Here is a 26,991-nt window from a genome sequence, read left to right on the forward strand (position 1 = left end):
AGAGGAGAAGAGAGAGAAAGAGAGAGAGACAGAGCAGGACAATCCGAAGCTCAAAAATGCCTCCCAACTTCGCCGGCACCTGGAAAATGAAAAGCAGTGAGAATTTCGACGAACTTCTGAAAGCTCTCGGTAATTTTTCATTTCATCCCATTAGCTGAGCATCACGTACGCTTGTCATCTCTCCTCCGGGCATCTCAGAAACACTGGATTTAGATGTTATCGTAGTGATGGAACATGAGACGGCTGATTATTCACATTTATCATGATAGGAGATGTGGTTAAAGTGGGTCACGTGGTTGTTAAAGTTATCTGAGGGCTTTGTGTTCGCTACAGTCACTTTAGTGATTTGTTTCAGTACAGGACAGAAATCTCTCTGAACAGATTCAGGCAGTCTGGAGCAAAACTCTGGGGGTTACATGATAAATTTGGCTTTTTCTTGCATTTGGCAGATGCTTTAAGGAATGTTTTACCTCTGCATGTGTGTTCCCCTGGAGTCAAACTCATAATGGCGGCTTTGCAAACAATTTGCTCGAGTAAAAGGAACAATTTTAATGCTTTTTCAAAGCCTGGGACATTTCATGGAGATTCTGATTTCATGTAAATATTCTTTAAAAATATTTAGCTTTTAATTATTTTAACACCTCACATTAAACTAATAAAATTAAGATTTTTTTCATGCGAGATTATACATTTTCAAAATTACATATTTATGTTTATTTAAAAAACAAACATTTTTCCAAGCCTAGAACATTACATTGAGATTTAACATTTTATAAATACATATTTTAGCAAAGTATTTTTATCTATTTTAGTTTTAGTTATTTTAGCACGTCAAATTAAACTACTAAAAAAAGATTTTTTATGTGAGTTAATACTTTTTTTTTTTAATTAAATATTTGTTTATTTTACATATCAAACCTTTTTTAAAGCCCAGGACATTTAATTGTGATTCTGTTTTCATGTAAATATATAAAATAAAGTATTTTAATTTTAGTTATTTTAACACATCACATCAAACTATAAAAAATATGATTTTTTTAATGCGAGTTAATAATTTTTAAAAATGAAATATTTATGTTTATTTTAAGTAACAAACATTTTTTTTAAGCCCAGGGTATTAAATGTATTTCTGTATTTCTGTATTTATTTAATTTTTTTTGTAAATATTTTAGCAGTAATTTTTTTTTGTTTAGTTTTAGTTATTTTAGCACGTCACATTTAACTAATAAAAATATGACATATTTTATGCAAGTTAATAGTTTCTTTAATACAGTAGTTTATTATTAGCAACAAACATTTTTCAAATCCCAGGATTCACATTAAATTAATAAAAACATTAAATAAATAAAAATATTAAATATTCTTATGCGAGTAATACATGTTTTTTCAAATTAATTATTAATTTTTATTTGAAATAGAAAGTATTTTAAATATATAATATAATATTTTAATTATTTTAGCGAAGTTTTTTTTTATTTACAGCTAAAGTAAGTCCAAGGCACTCGAAAAACCTGCAAAAAAAAAAAATCTTAAACTTTTAAAATATTTTTTAAAATATGAGTTCCTTGGACTTACTTTTGCTGTTTATTCTGTTATTCTATTTTTGTTTTTTAGTTTTATTTATGTTAGCACAACACATTAAACTAATAAAAATATAAAATATATAAAAAAATAATAATAATATATATATATATATGTATATATATATATAAATAAATTATATATATATATATATATAATATATAAAATAAAAACAAATATATATACCAAATAAAATATTGTTTTTGTAATAAAAAAAATATATATAATAAGACGAAAATAAAAATATAATAAAAATATGATAATAATAAATAATAAATAAAATGGTTGTTTATTTTAAGTAAAAAAAAATTTGTTTGTTTTGGGGTTTTAGTTTGAATCCTTTATTTTATTCTGATTTTAATTCAGATTTTGATTTCTTTCAGAAATTTTCTTCATTTCTGTTCAGTTGTCTGATCAGCTTATTGAGCGTAAAATATCTCATTTTATTAAAATGAAAAAGTATTGGATTAAGTGTATACATACAGGTGCATGCTAGCTCATTTATTCTTAAAAGTATTGTATAATTTATATTCATATATAATTTCATATTGAGATGATTTGTTTTTTATTTTTAGGCTTTGGTAACAGTATTATTGAGGTTTTGGAGTAGACGTGCAGGATAACAGGGCTCTTTTTCTTAATTAAAATCTCCTACAGTATTGCAGAGAAAATGCATAAGACAAATCATATTTTTACATTTTGTTCATCACTTGAGTGTCCTTATTGAGTTGTAATGCTATTTTGTGATAACATGCATACTATTTTACATTTCGCATGATGCACAAAAAAGTATTTTTTAGCCCGCATTCCTGCTGTTGATGTGTTAAATCGTCACAGATATTGCTGGTTTTAAGCCACACATTCTGAAAGTCTCCGAGATGGAAATTACGATGAGACGGAGAAGCAGAAAAGAGAAGATGAACTCGCTCACCCGCTCGTGTCTTTCTGTAAAATGCACAGTCCAAACCAGAGCTAAAAAACTTGTGAAACACTCCCAGAATTCCTCAGATTCATCCTGAGGGATTCTCCGGCATTCACAGAGTTTTGAATGGCACAGAGCTGAAGCAAACTCTTCTGAGGACAGTATAATTTCAGAGAACATTTTTCAGAGAGTTTGCATGCTCTGGTTTCCCCCACAGTCCAAAGACATGTGGTACAGGTGAATTGGAGAGTATGTGTGTGTGTGTGTGTGAATCTGAGAGTGTATGGGTGTTTGAAAGTATTGGGTTGCTGCTGGAAGGGCATCTGCTGCATAAAACACATGCCGGAATAGTTGGCGGTTCATTCCGCTGTAGCAACCCTGAAGTCAAGACTAAACGGAAGGAAAATGAATAATTGAATGAATACATTTTATTCTACATTTTTTTCTTTTTGTGACGATTCATAGTTTTTTCTAAATTACAGAATGATGATCAAGCGCACACCCTGATGTCAATACACCATCAGAAAACCTTTTGTTGGCACCAATAGCCTTGTTGTTAGGGCTTTGACATATAGCACCCAGATGCTCACGGCGCTCAGTCGAGTTCGATTCCCAGCTCGAGGTCCTTTGCCGATCCTTCCCCTCTCTCTGCTCCCAATACTTTCCTGTTTGTAAATCTCGACTGTCCTGTCAAAACCCCTAAAAAATCATCATTACAAAAAAAAAAGAAAGAAAACACGTCAAATAACACAACAAAAATTAGAATCGATCAAAACCTTGACATCTATTTTACATCCACACATTGATGCCCTTTTGACCATCAAAATAACAACACAATAAATCATTATAATATATGACAGTGTCAATCATCGAAAAAAGCTTCAAATCTAAATTTATGCTGGATCCTGTATTGATCTTCCACAATGCATGTAAACTACCTTGATGTCAAAACAACATCAAATTGACTTCTAACAATGGCGTTAAAAAACACGTCCAAAATTGTCTATATGACAATCATCCATTTTTTGTTATGGATTTTTGACGCCAATGTTCATTCATTCATTTTCTTGTCGGCTTAGTCCCTTTATTAATCCAGGGTCACCACAGCGGAATGAACCACCAACTAATCCAGCATGTTTTTACGCAGCGCATGCCTTTCCAGCCGCAACTTATCTCTGGAAAACATTCACATACACTCATACACATTCACACACTACAGACAATTTAGTTTACCCAATTAACTTGTACCGCATGTCTTTGGACTGTGGGGGAAACGGGAGCACCCGGAGGAAACCCACGCAAATGCAGGGAGAACATGCAAACTCCACACAGAAACGCCAACTGAGCCGAGGCTCAAACCAGCGACCTTCTTGCTGTGAGGCGAACGTGCTACCCACTGCGCCACTGCGTCACTGACGCCAATGTTAAATCTCAATTTCATTCATTCATTTTCTTTTTGGTTTAGTCTCTTTATTAATCTGGGGTCACCACAGCGGAATGAACCACCAACTATTTCAGCATATGTTTTACACAACGGATGCCCTTCCAGCTGCAACCCAGTTCTGAGAAACATCCACACTCATTCACACACATACACTACAGACAATTTAGCCTATAGTGCATGTGTTTGGACTGTGGTGGAAATCGGAGCATTCGGTGAAAACCCATGCAAACACGGGAAAAACATGCAAACTCCACACAAAAATGGCAGCTGAACTAGCTGAGGCTCGAACAAGCGACCTTCTTGCTGTGAGGCGATTGTGCTACCCACTGCGCCACAGCGCTCAATTTCATGTCATTTTAAAATCAATTGATACTAAATCGATTAGCATTTTTTACCTTTTTTTTTTTGCATGATTTTAATGTCGTTTTGATATCAAGGTGCCCGCTGTGAAAAAAGATTCCCAAAATCGCCTCTATAAAAACTTTGATACATCAAAACTAAAAAAAAATTCACAAGCAAAGACTTTTTTTTACGCCAGATTTGCATAGGATGTTAGTCTTGTTTTTGAATCTGCCACTATGCTGACACACAGGCATCTGTAGCTCCGCCCTCTTTTGAAAAGAGCACAATCTCATTTGAATTTAAAGCGACAGTCACCAAATCAGCACAATTAAGATCAAAGTCTAAATGGGGCAGTTTCAAAGAGTTATAAAACATTATCTGTGAGCTGAAACTTTACATACACACTCTAGGGACTTATTTACATCTTATAAAATTGTGTTTTTTTTTTCAATTTGGCTCATTATTTATTATGCATTACTCTACACTTTGCTTCAAATAATAAACAAGTGCGTTTTCCAGGTGTAAACGCGATGCTCCGGAAAGTAGCGGGCGCCGCTGCAGCCAAACCGCATGTGGAGATTCGACAGGACGGAGAGCAGTTTTACATCAAGACCTCCACCACTGTCCGCACCACTGAAATCAACTTTCGCGTCGGAGAGGAGTTTGACGAGGAGACGGTGGACGGCAGAAAGTGTAAGGTGAGAAAGCAGAAAGCAGACACTGAGCTGCTGAGATTCACACTGAACAGTTAAGCCCTTAAACAGCAGCCGGAACAGGTAAACAAGCGACATCTGATGACTGTAGGACAGAGTTACAGATGGAGAGGGCTTAACGGGAGAGATGAGGACAAATAATACAGCACTTAACATGTCCATTGGAAAATTAGCATTGAGAGGAAGCTAATTGAAAATTTAATGAGCTTAACTATGAATTATGCATGCATTATTACTCAATCTGTTACCATTTTTTTACGCTCTAAGACAAGAATGGGTGTTTAATAGTATTAGGACAACATTTATGAAAGGTTTTGATCCACTTCAAATGTTGACCACTGTATATCAATCTACCCCCACAATTTAATTAAAAAAGTTTTTATAGCTGTTTAATTTAATAAACTAATCAATTATACTACTATTTTCAAAATAAAAATTTATGTGAAAATGTGAAATATTATATATATGTTTTACACATAGGGCTCTATGATAACCCGTCACAAGGCACGACACAATTGTTGTTTGTTAGTTTCAGCACGACACAAGTGTCGTTTTGACGTTTTGCAGACATCCCAAGTCTATGCATTTGCGGGATGCCCACAAATGAATGATAATCTCCCGGAAATCACGCGCCTCCCGCCCGGTCCTTAAATAGTGTCCACCGCATCCCTCCAAGCTCTTTAGGTACGTTTGGCGCAAGTCAACCCCAGCACACACCCCACAACCACCGCGCTTCAGGTACATCGCACGCACACACCCCCACCGCTCTCCAGATACGTCATGCGCACATGCCCCCACCGCTCTTCAGATACGTCACGCGCACACGCCCCCACCGCTCTTCAGATACGTCATGCGCACACGCCCCCTCCGCTCTTTAGATACGTCACGCACACACGCCCCCACCGCTCTTCAGATCCGTCACGCGCACACGCCCCCACCGCTCTTCAGATCCGTCACGCGCACACGCCCCCACTTCTCTTCAGATACGTCACGCACACAAGCCCCGACCGCTCTTCAGATCCATCACACGCACACGCCCCCACCGCTCTTCAGATACGTCACGCGCACACGCCCCCACCGCTCTTCAGATACGTCACGCGCACACGCCCCCACCGCTCTTCAGATGCGTCACGCGCACACGCCCCCACCACTCTTCAAATGTTTCACGCGCACACGCCCCCACAGCTCTTCAGATACATCACGCGCACACACCCCCACCGCTCCCCACCGCTCTTCAGATGCGTCACGTGCACACGCCCCCGCCGCTCTTCAGATAAGTCACGCGCACACGCCCCCACCGCTCTTCAGATCCGTCACGCGCACACGCCCCCACCGCTCTTCAGATACGTCACGCGCACACGCCCCCACGATATTCAGATACTTCACGCGCACACGGCCCCACCGCTCTTCAGATCCGTCACGCACACACGCCCCCACCGCTTGTCAGATACGTCACGCACACACGCCCCCACCGCTCTTCAGATCAGTCACGCGCACACGGCCCCACCGTTCTTCAGATACGTCACGCGCACAAGCCCCCACTGCTCTTCAGATTTGTCAAGCGCACACGCCCCCACCGCTCTTCAGATCCGTCACACGCACACGCCCCCACCACTCTTCAGATATGTCGCGCGCACACGCCCCCACCGCTCGTTAAATACGTCACGCGCACACGGCCCCACCGCTCTTCAGATTCGTCACGCACACACGCCCCCACCGCTTGTCAGATACGTCACGCGCACACACCCCCACCGCTCTTCAGATACGTCACGCGCACACGCCCCCACCGCTCTTCAGATCCGTCACGCACACACGCCCCCACCGCTCTTCAGATATGTCACGGGCACACGCCCCCACGCTATTCAGATACTTCACGCGCACACGGCCCCACCGCTCTTCAGATTCGTCACGCACACACGCCCCCACCGCTTGTCAGATACGTCACGCGCACACCCCCACCGCTCTTCAGATACGTCACGCGCACACGCCCCCACCGCTCTTCAAATACGTCACGCGCACACGCCCCCACCGCTCTTCAGATATGTCAAGCACACACGCCCCCACCGCTCTTCAGATCCGTCACACGCACACGCCCCCACCGCTCTTCAGATATGTCGCGCGCACACGCCCCCACCGCTCGTTAAATACGTCACACGCACACACGCCCCCACCGCACTTCATATACGTCACGCGCACACGCCCCCACCGCTCTTCAGATACGTCACGCACACATGCCTCCACCACTCTTCAGATACGTCACGCACACACACCCCCACCGCTCTTCAGATATGTCGCGCGCACACGCCCCCACCGCTCGTTAGATACGTCACGCGCACACGCCCCCACCGCTCTTCAGATACGTTACGCGCACACGCCCCCACTGCTCTTCAGATCCGTCACGCTCACACGCCCCCACTGCTCTTCAGATACGTCACGCACACACGCCCCCACTTCTCTTCAGATCCGTCACGCGCACACGCCCCTCTTCAGATACTTCACGTGAATACATACCACCACTCTTCAGAAACCCACTCTCCCGCGACCTCCCACAAATAATCTCTGTGTCCCCCAAAAGTTACTTTTTCCAACTTGGCATGTCTAGTTTTGCACCACGCTATATAAATAGCAAATGCATTTGCGCTCATAAGTGCACCCATTGGCACTCTGGTCTAAAAAATGAGGTGTGTTAAGGCGCATTGCTGGTGCGTTGCTATTTTGAGGAACTAAAACCAGAGCACCCAGAGAAAACCCACACGAACGCAGGGAGAACATGCAAACTCCACACAGAAATGCCAACTGGCCCAGCCAAGGCTCAAACCAGCGACCTTCTTGCTGTGAGGCGATTATGCTACCCACTGCGCCACCGCGTCGCACCATATTATTTTTATTATTTAGTTATTATTCATAAAACATTTGAGATTTTTTTCACAAAAAACATCAAATGATAAAACATTAATAACAATATAAATAAAATAGAAATATACATTTTATTCATAATCAAATAATAATAAAAAATACAAATACTTTAATGCAATTCCTCATTCATCTTTCTTCAGCTTAGTCCTTTATTTATCAAGGGTCGCCACAGCAGAATGAACCACCAACTATTCCAGCATATGTTTTACACAGCGGATGCCCTTCCAGCAGCAAATCAGTACTGTGAAACACCCATACACTCTCACATTCACACACACACTCATACACTACGCCCAATTTAGTTTCTTCATATCACCTATAGCACATGTGTTTAGACTGTGGGGAAACTGGAGCACCTGGAGGAAACCCATGCCAACACGGAGAGAACATGCCAACTGGCCCAGCCAGGACTTAAACCAGTCATCTTATTACCCTGAGGTAACAGTGCTAACCACTGAGCCACCATGCAGCATTTTATGCAGTTATGTATGGTGCAATTTAGCTTTTATTTGTTAATTTTTATGCACTCCTTTCATGCAATTAAAATCCAGAGTATCAATTTTGAGAATTTTGAGGTTAATTACGTAAAGCTTTAAGTCATTCATTGAATAATATATTGAAATGATCACAATTTAAGAAGCTAAACATATACATCAAACCTGCGAGAAAAAGAATCATCCCCTGTTGAGCTCAGCAAGCACTTATAAACAAAGCAAAGCGCCAGTAATGGAAACTGCTGTTTTTCAGATCCATTTCCCCGAACATCTGGGCCTCTGATTTCAGAAGAGGCAGCCACAGACACGTCTATGCAGATTTACATTAGTCCACCTCACACATCGCATCCATCAGGACAAATTAGCCATTAACGAGAGCGTCGTTTAGCTCAGCATGAGCTTCTCCATCATCTTCAGAAGAATAATAATCTCTCCATATCACCTTAATCGTGTTTATACGCATTTTTGCAGAATTGTGGCTTTCACTTTCTTGCACAAGCAGTCAAAATTCGAGCCTGTAACCCGAGCGCATCCAGCCATCCTGCATTGAACATTTAACTACATGGTAAAATCTACAACCTCGTCCACTGAAGCTTTATATTTCATTCCACTGACCTTAACAATGAGCAAAATGATGGCGTGGTCAAACCGCGAGAAACCTAAACCTGTGTTCAGACCACAAAGCTCAGCAGAAAGCCTGTTTTAACCACTACGAGTGACTAAAAAATTAGACAAGGGCAGGAGGGTCACTGGTTGCAATTAGATGAAAAAGTGGCACATTAATTACCATCTCTTATTGAGCGTCATAAATAGACAACATTTCTAATTTGTCAGGCCTTAAAGCGATTGTTCACCTAAAAACGAAGGGCTGTTAATTTACTTACCCTCAAGGTTATCCTAGACGCTCAATGTGACTTTTCTTTTTCTTCAGTAGATGAAGCTGTGATTCTTTAAACGCAAGTCTATTCAATCATTTTCCTTTGGCTTATAGCCCGTTTCCACTGAGGTGTGAACGCTGAACGCTTTTATGGCTGTTTCCACTGTCAAAAGGCGTACCGAACCGAACTGTACCAATTTTTCCGCACCCTTTCTAAAGGGTTTCACACACAAGGGTATCAAAAGGTGGAGTAACACGCACAGCTGAACGCTGATTGGTGTCATGACTGTGTTTGTCCACCAGATGCCACTGTAGTTCGCCAGCAACCCCCAGCGGACTACAGTGGCTTTAGAACTACATTTCCATACATTCTTTCGCACACACACCCGGTCTCTCATCTACACTGATTTACAACCACAGCTGTCTCCGTTCTCTGTGATTACCTGGACTATATATTCAGTCATTCATCCTCTGTTTGTCAGTTGGTCGTTGTCATTGTTGGTATGTTGTTCCTGATCTTGATCTAGCTCTAGCTCTTGCTCTTGTATCTTGTCTTAGTGTTAAAGTCTAGTCCCAGTTTAATCTGTTTGAGTTGCTCGTTTGTTTGTTTATTTTGTTAATTTGTTACTTTGATTTTTGGATTTTGTCACTGTTGCTGCACTTTCACATTAAAGATCTGCACTTGGATTCTACACCCGTTTTTGTTCCTGTTTTAATCCTGAAACGTGACAGATTGGTTACAGAGATAAGTCACTAGCTCGTGTGGAGCTAACCAGAATGAAAACAAAGGAACCGCCATGTTTTAAATACACAGCCGAGAAATTACACCATAATACTATATAACGAGCCATGGACGACCCAAGCTTAAACAAACCTAGTCGTTGTCTTGATGTACAGACAAAAAGCCAAGAAGAACAAAATCTGCTGTGTCCTGTTGTTGTTTTACGAGGCCGTCTAAAAGTGCGAGCGGTTTTCGCTTTCTTCTCGCGATCTCGTCTATATTTGATATAACGAACTTCTTGAGCTGATGATAATAACGTGTGCGTGATTATTGAAGTGTCTTCGTCATCTGATCCTTTCAGAAAGAAAAGGACAAACACGAGAGTAAAGCCCGACAAAACACAGGAGCAAATTGTTTTAGCAACCTGAATCACGAACAAACTGCCATGTTTATCATCGCCTTTTGGACTATTATGAACTCGGAATGACAAATGACTCTCTAACAGAGGCTATGTGCTGGCGAAGATTACAGACACAGATGAGAGGTTTGCACTGACTGTGGGCTACAGGCCCGTGCAGAGACCATCCAAAGGGCATGTGCAGGTTAAATTTTTGGAAGAGCGGGGGGGTGGGGGGTATGTTTGGGGTTGGGGAGGTGCTGCAGATCTGCACTGCAGAGTGGATGCGCGCGTACTGAAGAGCGGTGTTATCGCGCGGTTACTGATCAGCTGTGTTGTCGCGCGCATATTCAAGAGCGGTGTTGTCGCGCGCCTACTGAAGGGCGGGACCGAAGGTGTGCCGCGTCGCGGGGGCACTTTTGATCATTTTGGAAGGGCACTTTCTATCCAAGACTAAGAAGGGCATGTGCACTGCACAGGTTGAGCCCTATGTGTGCACGTGCCTGGTGGGCTATGTTGCGTGTTGTTTATGAAACTAAATAAGGACTAAATGTATGCTGTGTGTAGTTTTTCTGTAGTTCGTAACATATCGGAGACTGTAAGGGTTCATATATGTTGCATTTATATATTTATTTTATATAATTGCAGATTTTACAGTCGGCTATTGTCATTGATCTGCAGTTATAATCAAATCCTGTTCATAGAAGAGTTAGTAATAAACATTTATAAACAAGTATTTATGTGTATAAAGCATCTGTTTTGTGAGAAGTGCTTCTCATATTATTTGTGAATGACCTGGACAGCTTTACTGTAGACATTTATTAGAGTGAGAATGACGTCGACTGAAACTCATACACCACGCCCACCAAAAGGGTGCCCTTGGTAGTGGAAACGCAAGCCTGATAAAGGTGACCCGTACTGACCCATACTATGCTGTTCCAGTTCGTGGAAATGGGGCATTAGTCTCTATTTCAGAGGTCGCCACAGTGGAATGAGCCGCCAACTATTCCAGCATATGTTTTACGCAGCGGATGCCCTTCCAGCTGCAACCCAGTACTGGGAAACACCCATACACACTCTCATTCACACTCTCTCATACACTACAGCCAAATGTGTTTGGACTGTAGGGGAAACCGAAGCACCCGGAGGAAACCCACGCCAACGCAAACTCCACACAGAAATGCCAACTGACCCAGCCAGGACCAGCGACCTTCTTGCTGTGAGACGACAGTACTAACCACTGAACCACCATGCATCCTTTTTACATTTCACTTTTCCATTTTTTTCTATTTCATGCCTTGAATGTCGCGTCTTTAGGATGCAATGTTAAGTTACAATTTAAAATTCAAATTCTAACTTTTAATCGCAGCTCTTCAATGTCAGTTCCAAAGCAGTGGACCAATCAGATGAGACGGGGCAAGCAATGCGAGCTTCTGTTTACCAGGGGCAGACTTAGTGATTTGGGGGCCCCAAGCAATTCCAGGCATGGAGCCCTAGCATTTTTGACAAATAAACTGCTTGTTAAAAAGTGTATGTATTTATATTAAGTATATTTTATATATTTCAATATTTAAAAGAACATTTATCTTCCTAGAGTCAAATTAAAAGCAATAAATTCACAAATAAAATTTTTTTATATACAGCAGGGGTGTCCAAACTCGGTCCTGGAGGGCCGGTGTCCTTCAGATTTTAGTTCCAGCTTGTCTCAACACACCTGCACAGATGTTTCTAGAAAGCCCAGTAAGAGCTTGATTAGCTAGCCCAGGTATGTCTGATTGGGCCTGGAACTAAACTTTGCGGGACACCGGCCCTCCAGGACCGAGTTTGGGCACCCTGATGTACATTTAATTAGTCATTTTTGTGATTAGATTTTAATGGTAATAGTAAATAAAACACCTAAACAAACTTAATTTACAATTCATCAAACTAATCTTGTCACCATTTTTCATATGGATTGAGTAATTTGTGAATCGGCGGCCGTTTCACTGGGAAATGGTTTTTGAACGGTGCCTCTCTTAACAACAATGTTAGGAACGGTACAACTCGGACACATGAGAGTCTTTAAAAATCTACAGTAACATTAAAAAAATTCGCTAGTCATGTTTTTGATCATTTGGTGTTAGGGGGGTCTGAAATATTGCTAAGTTGGCAACACTGGCTGGCAATGTCTTTGATTGAATGTTACATTATTTATGGGGGCCATTGGTTTTGAAAATAAGTAACAGTAAAATCTTAACGGATTCGACAGATACTACTAAATATAATGAAAAATTTATAACATTTTCCGGATTCTCACCACCCAACCCGCTCCAATCTGGTATCGAATCAGCGACCTTCCGTATAGGAGTCGGTTGCTCTACCAAGGAGGCTTAAGACCATGGCTTCTAGCATCTGTCGATAGAGCACCTTTAGAGGTCAGAGGAGTGAGGTTTACCTGCACAGCACACACTAGCTGGCCTCTGTTACACCAGTTTCAGCTTTACAGGGATAGTTTACCCAAAAATGAAAATTATATTATAATTTATTCACCCTTTATTTGTTTTAAACCTTTACGGGTTTAAAGGTATTTTGAAAAATGCTGAAAGCCTGTAGTCATTGACTTCCATGGTATTTGTTTTTCCTACTATGGAAGTCAATGGCTACAGCATTCTTCAAAATATCTTCCTTTTTTGTTCAACAAAAGAAAGAATCTCATAAAAGTTTGGAACTTGAGGTTAAATAAATAGAGTACAAATGAAAATGTGGGTGAACTATCCCTTTAAGACAAAAGCAACTTACATCAAATGTTGTGGTGAACTATCCCTTTAAAACAAACAATGATTGTAAAGCGTCGTTGTATCATGCTTAACATTGAGAACCCTCTCTCTCCCCTATTGAAATGGCTTTGTTGTGAGACGTAACGAAAGGACGGGCATATAGACAGAGATTTGACCTCATTTTGTTCTGGAACAGACAGCAGTGGGAGGGGGATTATTTGGGAGTCTTGCAGCCCCTGAGAGTCACGTAACCGTCTGTCTCCAACATAATGCGAGCCGAGACATCCGAAAGTGTGTGTTCGGTATTTATACACACGCATGTCCTTCTGACTAATCCTATATCTGAAAATGTCCTAAGAAATTAGCTGATTGGACAATCAGCCCCTGGGGTATTGTAGATGGAAATATAACCGTTCTCCGTTGGTTTTAATGGCTCCTACTTTTAACGTCTATAATGGCTTGTTTACTCTGAGTGATACAGTTTGGTTTAGTACAGTACAGGATGCATTTATTTCCCGTTTTTGCTGTCAGAAGTGCCAAAAATTGCAAATCGTATAATCATTTATTTGGATTATTTTATAAGGATTACTAGCATAACAGTACTGTACTAAATGCTGGAGCTAGACTTACTGCTGAACACTGATTGGTTTACAGAGAATTGTTGATAGGGGAAGCTTCATTTTTGAAAGCAAAGCCAAAACACGACACCGTAATAATGTCACGCACAGAATTGAACCATGGTGGATCAGAGCTCAAATCATATCCTATTGTACAAATCACATCACACTGTACTTTACTAAACAGTACCATACCACTAGATGGAAATGAGGCATTCAAAAAAATAGGGTCATATGTAATAGCGACATTTAATGACCGGAGGCCATTTAGTGAACAGCAGCCAGGAAATTATTGTTTTGGGATCATGGTATCGTACAAGACACTGATTTTAATTTAATGCTCAAATAAATATACTCACTGCAAAGTTATTATTTTATTGTTTGATTTGATGTAAAAATGACTTTTTTAGTGATAAACTGATAACAAACATCCAGAGACAGACAGACTTCAACAGAGTGTAAAAATCCTGATGGTTGTGTAGGTCTCGTCTATCAAATCTGATCTTTATTTTGTATTTTCCATTGGATTCAAGTCAGGTGATTGGCTGGGCCATTCTACAGCTTTATTTTCTTTCTCTGAAAGCCTTTAACAGTTTCCTAGACTGTGTTTTGCTGAAATGTAATTCATCCACTTTCCTTCGGCTTAGTCACTTATTTATCAGGGGTTGCCACAGCGGAATGAACCGCCAGCTATTCCAGCATATGTTTTAAGCAGCGGATGTCTTTTAAGCTGCATCCTAGCACTTGTAAAGTAATTTGTTTTGTTTTCTTTGCATATCTGGATATTTTTGGTTGTTTCACTCATTCATTCATCCATTTTCATCCACTTTTCCGGGGCTGGGCCACACGGGCAGCAGTCTTAGGAGAAAAACCCAGACCTCCCTCTTCCCAGACACTTCCTCCAGGCCCTCCGAGGGGATCCCTAGACATTCCCAGGACAGCCGAAAGACATAGTCCCTTTAGTATGTCCTGGGTCTTCCCCAGGGTCTACTCCCAGTGGGACATGCCTGAAACCACCCCCTAGGTAGGTTTCAAGGAGACAACAGATGAAACAGATGTCCGAGCCACCTCAGCTGACTTCTCTTGATGTGGAGGAGCAGCGGCTCTACTCCGAGCTCCTCCCGAGTGTCAGAGCTCCTCACCCTATCCATAAGGGTGCACCCTGCCACCCTGCAAAGGAAACTCATTTTGGCCGCTTGTATTGTAGATTGACCAGTAAATCAAGAGCTTTGCCTTTCGGCTCAGCTCCTCCTTTACCACAACGGACCGATACATCGACCGCATTACTGCTGCACCAATCCGCCTGTCAATCTCACGTTCCATCCATCCCTCACTCGTAAACAAAACTCCAAGATATTTGAACTCCTCCACCTGGGGTAAGGACTTTCCTCCTACCTAGATATGTCTAGCCACCTTTTTCCGCAGGAGCACCATAGCCTCCGACTAGGAGGTGCTGATTCTCATCCCATGTTACAAACGCAAGTAAACACAATTTCAAGTCAACAGCACCAGTTTTCTTAGATAAATGGTGACGTGTTCAATACTTATTTCCCCCCGCAAACAAATGCAAAAACAAATGAGCCAAGTAAATTCAGCTAATAGAGCATATAACCAATGGACGAGCCCCCAATTTCATGTTACGCACTGTCTAGGGATGGTGCACAACATGAAAGACAAGACAACAAAAATTAATTCAAAGAATTATGATTTATTGGGGTTTAAATTCGGGAGCTGACAAGGCCAAAATAACAAACAAAAATTCCTTTGTATTAAATTTCTAACTTACCTGATAAAAATAAAAGAAAAGAAAGTACAATTCACTACCCTAACTACCCAACACAAAAACAGAGGCCAAAAGGTTTTACAAAGAAAATGGCGTCAAACTCCTTACTATCCCAATATATACACTATTTACAATCTATTTACAAAAACAGGCAACCATATTTGAAGGACAATCCAGAATCAATGTCAGCAGGCAACAAAGGTCAAACAAGCCGGTGGAACAAAGTATCATAAACAAAGCAAACACTAAAACAAACAGTACTCACAATTCTCAATATAATCTCAGAAGTCAAACAAAACAAACAGTACTCACAAATCTCAATATCCCCAGTCCAAACACATCCAAAATCTACACTATACCACATTCAAACATTTCAACAAACACAAGCAAGTGACCAAAAACAAGATGGCTGCCAAGGAAGTGGTGTCATGGCTTTTTAAAACACTGCAGGCCAATCAGGATCAAGCAAGCTGGAAGTGGCCAATTGGATGTGTTCTAAGCAAAACAGGAACAAAAAAAACAAAACAGATGAGACAAGACAAACATAGGATTGTAACAATACAGACAATAATAATCTGAACCTGTGGTTTGAATGAATCTCTTTACTTTAGACTTGAAAGTTGACATTCATAGTACAGAACAAGCTCTTTTGATATTATCTGAAATATTCCAAGCAGTCGTTCAAGTGTCAGAAAGCAGAATAAAAGGTCTGGAGGTGTGTAAGCATCACATCCTATTAAAAAAAACATCAGAAAAATCTGATAAAAAATGCCTTTCTTAGACAACCTATGAAGCTGTGGAAGATTCATTACAAGCATCTCACAAACGGAGAAGAAAAACAAATGAAGTTCATTCAAACGATTATATTTCAATACACATGTTGAAAGGTTGGAATTGCTAAGCTCCTCTTCTGGACCCTTTATTTTTACGTGTGTAATAATGGGAGAGTATAGTCAAATTTAAGGCTTCATGATGATATTATAAACACAAATGTGTGTGTGTGTGTGTGTGTGTGTGTAAGACGGTAGTGTCGTCTCATGCTGAGCACATTATTACTGAGATCAGAAGATCAGATCCCGCTGTCCTGACTCGCACCCCATCTGCACTGCAAACGGCTGAAGAAACACAACAACACCCCCATTATATATAATACACACAGCAATACAGACACACTGAAAAATTACTTAAGAGCAGGAAAGTTGCTGGTTCAAGCCCCGGCTGGGTCAGTCGGCATTTCTGTGTGGAGTTTGCATGTTTTCCCTGTGTTTGTGTGGGTTTCCTCCTATTCCCCCACAAGTCCAAACACATGCTCTATAGTAACTAACTGGCCGTAGAGTGTGAAAAGGAAAGTGTGTGGGTGTTTCCCAGCACTTGGTTGCAGCTGGAAGGGCATCCGCTGTGTAAAACATGCTGGATAAGTTGGCGGTTCATTCCGCTATGGCGACCCCTGATAAATAAAGGGACTAAGCTGAAGGAAAATTAATGAATGAAAGATGTAAACTTTGTTACTAGATAAAATGAACAAAATAAATGTACATAAAAATAAAATAAATGATGCGAGAAAGAACAAAGGTAACTTTTCTCAGCTTTTTTGCACGCATTGTACATAAAATAACCAATTAGATGATGTCTAATATTAGTTCAACATCATCATGATACATCCAAGTTACTAAACACTGCCTTTAATAGAAATAAAAGTCCTTTTTCTACTGTCACCGTTATATAAAATAAGCCACTGAAGCCTCAGGTCACCTCGGCTGTCAAGACTCATTGGCCAGGCCCACTGCCAGCGACAGACCTGCTCACCTGCCACAGGGAATGAAGTCAGATCCTAAATGTCCATCAGTGAACACAGCAAGACAATCTACTCCACTAGAGCTTTGGGTATCAGTAGGAGATCCTATTGCTATTTTCCTTCACTTTCCTTGAACATTTTTCTTTATCTGTAACTTTGTAGCTCTATTAATATTCACTGCCTATGCTGCAGATGCGTCTGCAATATAAATCAGCAGTATTACATGTCAATAAAGCGCATTAAACTCAGGCCGAGAGAAGGATGATGATAATGTTGATGGGATGTTTAATGTGCTTTGTGCTTGCGCTGGTTTTAATGGAGGGATTTTATGATTTGGTTTCCGTCACATGCATTTACATTCGTGCATTTTGGCTGATGCTTTTATCCAAGCAACGTACAGTTGAAGTTAAAAACATTTGCCCTCTTGTGATTTTTCTTTTTTTTTTTTTTTTTATATTTCCCAAATGATGTTTAACAGAGCATGGAATTTTTCACTGTATTTCCTATAATATTTTTTTTTATTTGTCTTATTTGTTTTATTTTGGCTAGAATAAAAGCTGTTTTAATTAAAAATTAAAATAAACTATTTTTAAGGTCAATATTATTAGCCCCATTGACAACTTTTTTTAATGTCTACGTAACAAATAATTAATAATAATAATTCCTTACATTTATATAGCGCTTTTCTAGGCACTTAAAGTGCTTTACACAATGGGAGTTTGGCCGATTTGCGCCAGACCGCACACCACACACCAGCTGATTGGTGGAAAGGAGAGAGAGAGTGATGAAGCCAATTATGATATGGGGAGGGTTAGGAAGCCATGAAGGACAGAGGCCAGTGGGCAGATTTGACTGAAATATGAATGATGAAATGAACGATCTTTAGATTCAAGGTCAATCAATAAGGCTTCATAGTTTCAAGTTATTTAACTTTTACTCTGGTTAAACAGCAGTGGTCGAGTTAATGCAGAGCTTATTATAGATTTGTGTTATAGAAACTTGTGTTTCTGTGTGTGTGTGTGTGTGTGTGTGTGTGTGAGTTTTCTTTAGTCTGAGCGAGACGAATGAGTGTGTCAGGACGCCATACACTGTCTCACTTTAAAGGGATTTTAGATCAAGCTGCATAAATTAGTTTAAAGACAGTGCCTGAGGACAGAGAACAAGAGAGAGAGAGAGAGAGAGAGAGAGAGAGAGAGAGAGAGAGAGAGAGAGAGAGAGAGAGAGAGAGAGAGAGAGACAGAAAAGGGTTATGAACTGATTGCTGATGCTGTTTTGCTGCAGTTTCCTCTGACTCTCATTTATCTGGAGCCAAACGTTTACTGAGAGTTAGTAATGACAGGACAGACGTGTTTTATAATTTGTATTTATGAAAAAAGTTATTCTTTAAAAAAAATTTTTTTTATATTATACAGAATATATATTTTTGTCATATATAATACACAATTATTATACCTATTTATTGATTACATTTTTATAAAGAAAATAGGATATACAATTTAATATTTAATGTCCATATACACATTTTAAAATAATGCTGTTTTGTATTTTTATATTAACAAATAAAAAAAGGGACAATAAATAAAATGTATTTTATACATATATGATATACTTTTTATAAAGTATGTCATATATGTATATATCAAGGTTTTTTTTTTCCTTCACTTTCGTCAATTGATGAAGGTTGTTCCTCGCCACTGGCTTGCTTGGTTTGGGATTTGTGGAGCTGCGCATCGATGGATTTGTTCTTCAGTGTTTGGGTTTTTAGCAGTGAAATTTAAAGCACACTGAACTGAACTTTAACTCTGAAAACTGAACGGACGCCGTTTCAATTTATTATAACTTCTATGTTTAACTAGTTTGACAGAATCTACATTGTAAAAAGTGCTATAGAAATAAAGATGAATTGAATAGAATTATTTTATAAATACATACTTAGTATAAATATTTATAAATAAATACTATATATAAACATACACCACCTGACAAAAGACTTGTTGTCAATCCGAGTTGTAAGAGCAACAAATAATAACTTGACTTCTAGTTGATCATTTGGAAAAGTAGCACAGGGTCGATCTTTTTGATAAATCATCTGTTGATCTGCATCCCAATCATCACAAATACTGCAGAAGACCTATTGGAACTTGCATGGACCCAAGATTCACACATAAATCAGTTAAATTTGGTGAAGGAATCATGGTTTGGGGTTACATTCAGTATGTGGGCTGTGTGAGAGATCTGCAGAGTGGGTGGCAACATCAACAGCCTGAGGTATCAAGACATTTGTGCTGCCCATTACATTACAAACCACAGGAGAGTGTTATTCTTCAGCAGGATAGCGCTCCTTCTCATACTTCAGCCTCCATTTCAAACAATCACTAAAAACAAAGAAGGTCAAGGTGCTCCAGGATTGGCCAGCCCAGTCACCAGACATGAACATTGTTGAGCATGTCTGGGGTAAGATGGAGAAGGCATTGAAGATAAATCCAAAGGATCCTAATGAACTCTGTTCATCAAAATGGTTGATTTTAAGTTACGTTTTAAGTTGATCCGAATCACACATCAGTCTGAACGATTAATTCGGGAATAGTTCTGAATTAGTTCTTGAATTCAACTCAATTGATATACTGCAGTTCACACATCACGTATGAACAGCTAGTCGGTCAAATTTACAAATAATGATGACAATTCTGTGCTTTGCAGAGTTTGGCCACGTGGGAGACTGAGAATAAAATGTACTGCAAACAGACGCTGGTGGACGGAGACGGACCCGTGACATACTGGAGTCGAGAACTGCGTGGAGACGAACTCATCCTGGTAACACACGTGAAAAAACACATTTTTATTAGCGCTAAACACTGTACGGTTCACATAGGGCTATCCTCTGCAGAACTTTTACTCAAGCGAAAAATTAGCTTTGTGCGAAAAACATCCTCGGAATAAATGTGAACAGGCTCATTCTGAAAATGTGCCCCTATATACATTACAGGAGGCTACCAAATATATCCCAGGAGCTACTTTTTTTGCAGTTTTTGTTTTCGAGAATGCACCAGAGGCCGTTGTGTATGCTTTTTGAGATCTCAAATTTCTCTCGCGAGTGCTATTCACGCCTGCTGTTCTTGCGTAAAACCACAAGAGGCCGCTGTCGACTGACTGACTGACTCACCCTCCTCCTTTCCTAAACCCAACCAATATTGTTTTCAAAAGGACCGATTGACTCGACCACCCGCTTCCCTAAACCCAACCAACAATTTTAAAAAACAATCCAGAAACAGAAAAGCCCTCTGCAAATGTTTACATTTTCAGATTTTACCACACTCTCGCTCGGTTATTTACTTCTTTATTTTATTTTCTGGCTTCTGTTTTTGTCTTATCTGCTTTCTGGAACCGTTCCCGAACCCTGTCGTTGTGGCCAACTCTTCTCTGCGCGTCAAGTCTATCAACGTACATGACAAGCTAACTGGACAAACTGGTAACAGCAGGGAAGCCGTCCATACGGAGGTAATCTGTCAGCTGGTAAGTGAAAAGGAACGGCATCACACCACCCTGTAGTGTTCGTTTCAAAAACAAAATGCAGCCATACGTACTTCTGGCTACATAATTCGCGATCTCCAGAAACGTATATACGTATTTTTAGAATGAGCCTATGTTGTGAATATGCGCAATTAGATGGAAATTGTAGATTTTCAGATCACAATCACATCCTCCATGCAAGTTTCAAATATATAGAAAATAAGGGTGAAAATATAGAGTAACACAATGCTTGTTTTCGCTTCAACTGTGATGTGATTAGTAAAAAAGCTACGATTCATAAAATAAGTCAAAATAACGAGACAAACTCAAACTAAGTCATAACTGCAACATAGGCTCATTCTGAAAATGTAGCCCTATATACATTTCTGAAGATCGCGAATTATGCAGCCAGAAGTACATAAGGGTGCATTTCATCCCTAAAACGAACGATACGAGTCGGAATGACGCCGTTGTTTTTCGCACTTACCAGCTGACTGCTTTCCTCTGTATGGACGGCTTTCATACGGTTACCAGTTTGTCCAGTTAGATCACAATGTGCATCGGCAGAATTGAGATGCAGAAAAGGAGTTGACTGTGACAACGGGGTTTGAGCCTGACGAAGAACGATTCCAGAAAGAAGGTAAGACAAAAACAGAAGCCAAAAAAAGTAATAAACAAGTAAGCAACAGGGTGAGAATGTGGTAAAATCTGAAAACGTGGTAAAAATAAGGGGGGTTTTCTTTTCTGGTTTGCTTTTGAAAACACTGTGGGTTGGGTTTAGGGAATTGGGTGGGTGCTGGTCAATTGGTGCTTTTTAAAACTCTATCGGTTAAGGTTAGGGAAGTTGGTGATTTTGGGAACAGTTGGTCGGTCAGTCAGTCAGTCAGTCGACAGCGGCTTCTGGTGGATTTACGCAAGAACAGCAGGCGCAAATGGCACTTGAGAGAAAAATTTGACATCTGAAAAAGCATACACAACAACCTCTTGTGGATTCGTGAAAACAAAAACTGCAAAAAAGTAGCTCCTGGCACGTATTTGGCGCTCTCCAGAAATGTTTACAGGGGCACATAATCAAAATGAGCCCGGGATGCATAATTGAGAAAAAACTCACAATTTATGAGATTTTTTCCTTTAACTTTCATTACTTTATTACTAGTTAATTTGTATTTAAAAAAATTGCTTTGAAAGTTTTATTGTAGGCATTATTGCAATTCTGAATTCTCCACCAACTTGTTATTTTATGTCTTGCATTTCTTTATTTTAGTTTACTTCATGCATATTCTACGCAGAATTGTTTCTTGAACATCGTTAACAAGAAACTATAAAGATCTTTTACTATTTTGGCCATAAACGATTAACTGTAAATTAGACGATTGTTTCTGGCATTGACTTCTCCAGACGGCCTGATTTTACAGTCCTCAACTGAACATGGCAGTGTTCTTATGAGAGCTCACCGTGATCATATTTTATGACTTCAGACAGGAAACAGCCTATGGATTTATTTTCCATATAACTTAACATTAAGAGAGAGAGAGAGAGAGAGAGAGAGAGAGAGAGAGAGACGGTGGGTGTGAGATGTTTAATGGAGCACATCGATCTGAGGAACAGAGCAGCTTTTCTCACTTCTGTCTCATGTGAAATGATTGTCCTTTACAGAACGATTTGACTACAAAATAAGGTCTCAAATGCTTTTTTCAAGTAACCTTTAAATTTAGGATCAAAATAATCCTCCTGTTCTCACGTGAAAATAGTTATGTTTTATTACTATTTGTTTTACTATAATTTTCTGACAGGGTTGAAAGGTGACAAATGTACTCTGTATTACAATTTGCGTAAAAATGTATTTATTGTTTACATTCTATTATTTAATAGAAACAAACAATTATTCATTGCATTTTTGTTAATATTCAATATATACTTATATTTATTCAGTACATTATAAATATTCAGAAACTTCTTATTCATTACATTCTTGTTAATATTCGATATATACTAACATTTATTTATTACATTGTAAATATTCAGAAACAAATACTTGTTGATTATATACTTGTTAATATTGAACAGATACTAATACTTATTCATTATATAGTTCGTAATAGTTGATTACAGTGCTTAATTTGTGAATTGTGAGGTCCCGGAACAGATCGGGGGGGGTGAGATGGACGTTGGATTGCAGAGGGGTGTAGCAGACATAGGACGAAAGTGAAAAGCGGGGGGTTGTGGCGGACGAAAGTGAAGAGGGTTGGGGAGTCGTAAAAGAAAGTAAAAGTGAACAGCGGACGGAGGAGGTGGGGAATCGGTAAAATTGGGCGCTGGATCAGATTTCAGAGATGCCGGATCTGGCATGTTCCGGCACAAATTAAGCCCTGCTTATTTATTACATACTTTGTAATATTCAATAGAAACTAATACTTATTCATGACATACTTAATATTCAATAGAAACAAATACTTTTTCATTACATACTTAATATTCAATAGAAACTAATACTAATTACTTAATATTCAATAGAAACTAATACTTATGCATTACATTCTAGTTAATATTCAACAGATACTAAAACTTATTTATTACATCTAACTAAAGATAGTTATTCAATTAATAAATGTATGTACATAATAATAAATGTACATAATAACTAGTGTACTTAAGTCTTAAAACTATTATTATTATAAATGTAGTAATTATAATAAAACATATATAAAAATAAACATAATAAAAAGTAAATATTATTATAAATATATAAAATTAACGATTATTGTTAATTATTATTCACACATAATATTAATATAAGGTTGGCATAAAAATATTTTGCAGCATAAACAATCAAACAAATCAATAAATAAGCTAAGTTTTAAAACAGATAAAAACCAAGTATCAATTATTAAAAATAAAATTCTATTAATTATTTGTATTTAATTTAGTTAAAACTGCCTTGAATTTTTTTTTTGTTTGTTTTTTTTTTGTTACGGTTAGCTTGAAAATTTAAGGTCATTTTCCCCCCGCAGAAATGTTGAAAATGTAATTCCCACAACACAAAACTGTCAAACACAATATACGGTGTGTTGAAATGTAAATGATCATGACTTCTCCATCATGAGAAGACAAGTTCATTAAACTCTCTAGAGTGTGATAAGACCGACTTTCCAAAGGTCCACAAGGCTGATAGTGTTGATAGTTGAAGAAACACCCAAAGGTAGACACTGATCCAAATTCAACAAGAAAATAAGAGCATCCCCATCACTCCCGACCTTTGAGAGCGAGAATCAGACTCTGAACACAGGAATGAGAAGGACTGGCCAAGACTAACACTGCTATACGGCAAGCTGAATCAACTTTTATTAGACAAAAACACACTAGTGGATGCTTCAGGCTACTTATACCACTTACTCATTACATCTAGTTAATTATCAACTGATAAAATTACTTATTCATAACATCTAGTTAATATTCAGTAGATAATGATATTTATTTATAACATCTAGTTAATATGCAATAGGTACTAATACTTCTTCATGACATTTAGTTAATATTCAATATATAATAATACTTATTTATAGACACTTGTGAATATTTAATAAAAACTAATACATATTAATAACATCTTAATATTCAAAAGTTATGAATATTAAGTTACATTGTAAATATTTAGAAACCAATATATGTTCATTATTTACCTGTTAATATTCAACCGATGCTGCTATTAATTCATTATATCTAGTTAATATTCAATAGAAACTAATACATATTCATTACATTCTAGTTACTATTCAAAAAAACCCTTGTATGCATTTAGTTTTCAGGCTACTTATAACTCTATTTTAGATTTAACAGATACTATACACTTAACATATACAAGACACTTGTATCCATTAAGTATATATTAAGTTTTCAGGCTACTTATATTAGTTATTCATTACATCTTAGTTAACATTCAACAGCTACTGATACTTATTCATGACATTCTTGTTAGTATTCCTTAGATACTAATACATGTTGATATTTAAAACTAGTTCTAGATACTAGTACTTATGCATTGCATAGTTAAGATTCAATAGATACTAGTACTTATTAATTTTATTTAATATTCAACATAAGTTGTGTTTTTAATTATATTCTAATTAATAATTAACTCAAACAAATACTTATTCATTACATACTAATTAATATATACTAGTACATATTCATTGTATCTAATTAATATTCAAAAGATACTTGTACTAATTCATCCCATTTTGTTAATACTCACTAATATTTGTTTGTTACATACAGGTTAATACTTAATATAGCTAATATTTATTGATTACATCTAGTTAATATTCAATAGATACTAGTACTTATTCATTACAACTAGTTAATATTCAGTACCAACTAATGCATATTACATACTAGTTATTATTCAATAGATACTAATATTTATTAATTACATCTAGTTAATATTCAGTAGAAAATGTAAATACACATACAGTTGAAGTCAGAATTATTAGCCCCCCTGAATTATTAGCCCCCTGTTTATTTTTTCCCCGATTTCTGTTATATTTCTGTTAAACTTATTTTTTCTTTGCCATGATGACAGTAAATAATATTTGACTAGATATTTTTTCAAGACACTTCTATACAGCTTAAGTGACATTTAAAGGCTTAACTAGGTTAATTAGGTTAACTAAGCAGGTTAGGGTAATTAGGCAAGTTATTGCATAACGATGGTTTGTTCTGTAGACTATCGAAGAATAATATAGATTAAAGGAGCTAATAATTTTGTCCTTAAAATGGTGTTTAAAAAATTAAAAACAACTTTTTTTTTACTCAAAATAAAATAAATAAGACTTTGTCCAGAAGAAAAAATATTATCAGACATACCGTGAAAATTTCCTTGCTATGTTAAACATAATTTGGGAAATATTTAAAAAAGAAAATAAAATTCAAAAGGGGCTAATAATTCTGACATCAACTCTATATATATATATATATATATATATATATATATATATATATATATATATATATATATATATATATATATATATATATATATATATATATATATATATATATATATATATATATATATATATGTATATATTTATATACACACACAAACACACACACACACAAACACACATATACAATACAATACTATACAATATACACTAGTATTTTTCATTATGGAAGAAATGGTTTTATGGCATGTGGGTCAAAAATTATCAAAGGGACAACCGCTGTACACTACTTTACCGCCTTCATTAAAATAGGAAAGAAGAAAATTATAAATTTTTTTCGAACGTTTCGATCATTTTAAGAGTCATCAAACTTCAAAAAAAAAAAAAAAAACATTGTTTCATCTTTTTTTCTGCAGTTAAAATAGTGCCTCTTGAATAATAAATAAATAGTACATTTTAAAAAGGTAGAACCCAAAGAATAATCACTAGTAGCTAATAGGAAAAAAACTAGCATTTAGTGAAAAAAACATACAAACAAATAGTACTGGAAGTATGAAAACAGGTTTTTAGTTTGCCATAGTAGGCCTGACCCAAATCTCAACTGCTCGCTTTAAACCTGACAATCAGGCCGCTTGACATTTCTCACGGTTTGCCGAGAGAATTCAGAGCTCGACGTCTGCACAACAACAATCCCAGAATGCAGCGCTTCAAAAATCTGGGCCACATTTCCATAAGATAAACGTGCTTCGTTTAGTTTAGTCCAAAATGACGCACAAAAGGGATTACGGACAGCTGCGATTGTCTTTCTTTAATGGAGGTGAACTGCAGGCCGCTCTGCTGATCGACAGGCACTTTTCTTTGTCCCTTTCTCTCGTCCTCAGATCTTCGGGGCCGACGACGTGGTTTGCACGCGGATTTACGTACGAGAATGAGGGCGAATCGGCGACAAACGCAAAACCCAGCAGCTCTGCATCCCAAGAAAACTTCTGTCTAGAAAACCCAGAAAACTTCATTGCATGTTAGGGCGGTAAACATGCATCCGTACAAGTGCATTGTGGGATTTCAATTCTCAGCCATTGCTGTAGTCATCGTTCTGTTTCTTTCTCTCTCTCTTTGTCCATTTCTGGCACAGATCTGTGTACTGCAAAGATAAACAGTAATAAAAAAAAATGGAATCGAA

At 38.1% G+C, this 26,991-nt stretch overlaps 1 protein-coding gene across 1 annotated transcript; it reads left to right on the forward strand.

The window, feature by feature from the left end:
• Positions 1 to 26,991, forward strand: crabp1a (cellular retinoic acid binding protein 1a). The gene is given in 4 exon segments (NM_182858.1): positions 1 to 129; positions 4,809 to 4,987; positions 20,059 to 20,172; positions 26,693 to 26,991. Coding segments are annotated over 4 exon segments (417 nt in total). The 5' UTR covers positions 1 to 56; the 3' UTR covers positions 26,744 to 26,991.

The sequence above is a fragment of the Danio rerio genome, chromosome 25 (assembly GCF_052040795.2).
Source record: "Danio rerio strain M-AB ecotype USA chromosome 25, GRCz13ab, whole genome shotgun sequence".
NCBI lineage: Eukaryota > Metazoa > Chordata > Actinopteri > Cypriniformes > Danionidae > Danio > Danio rerio.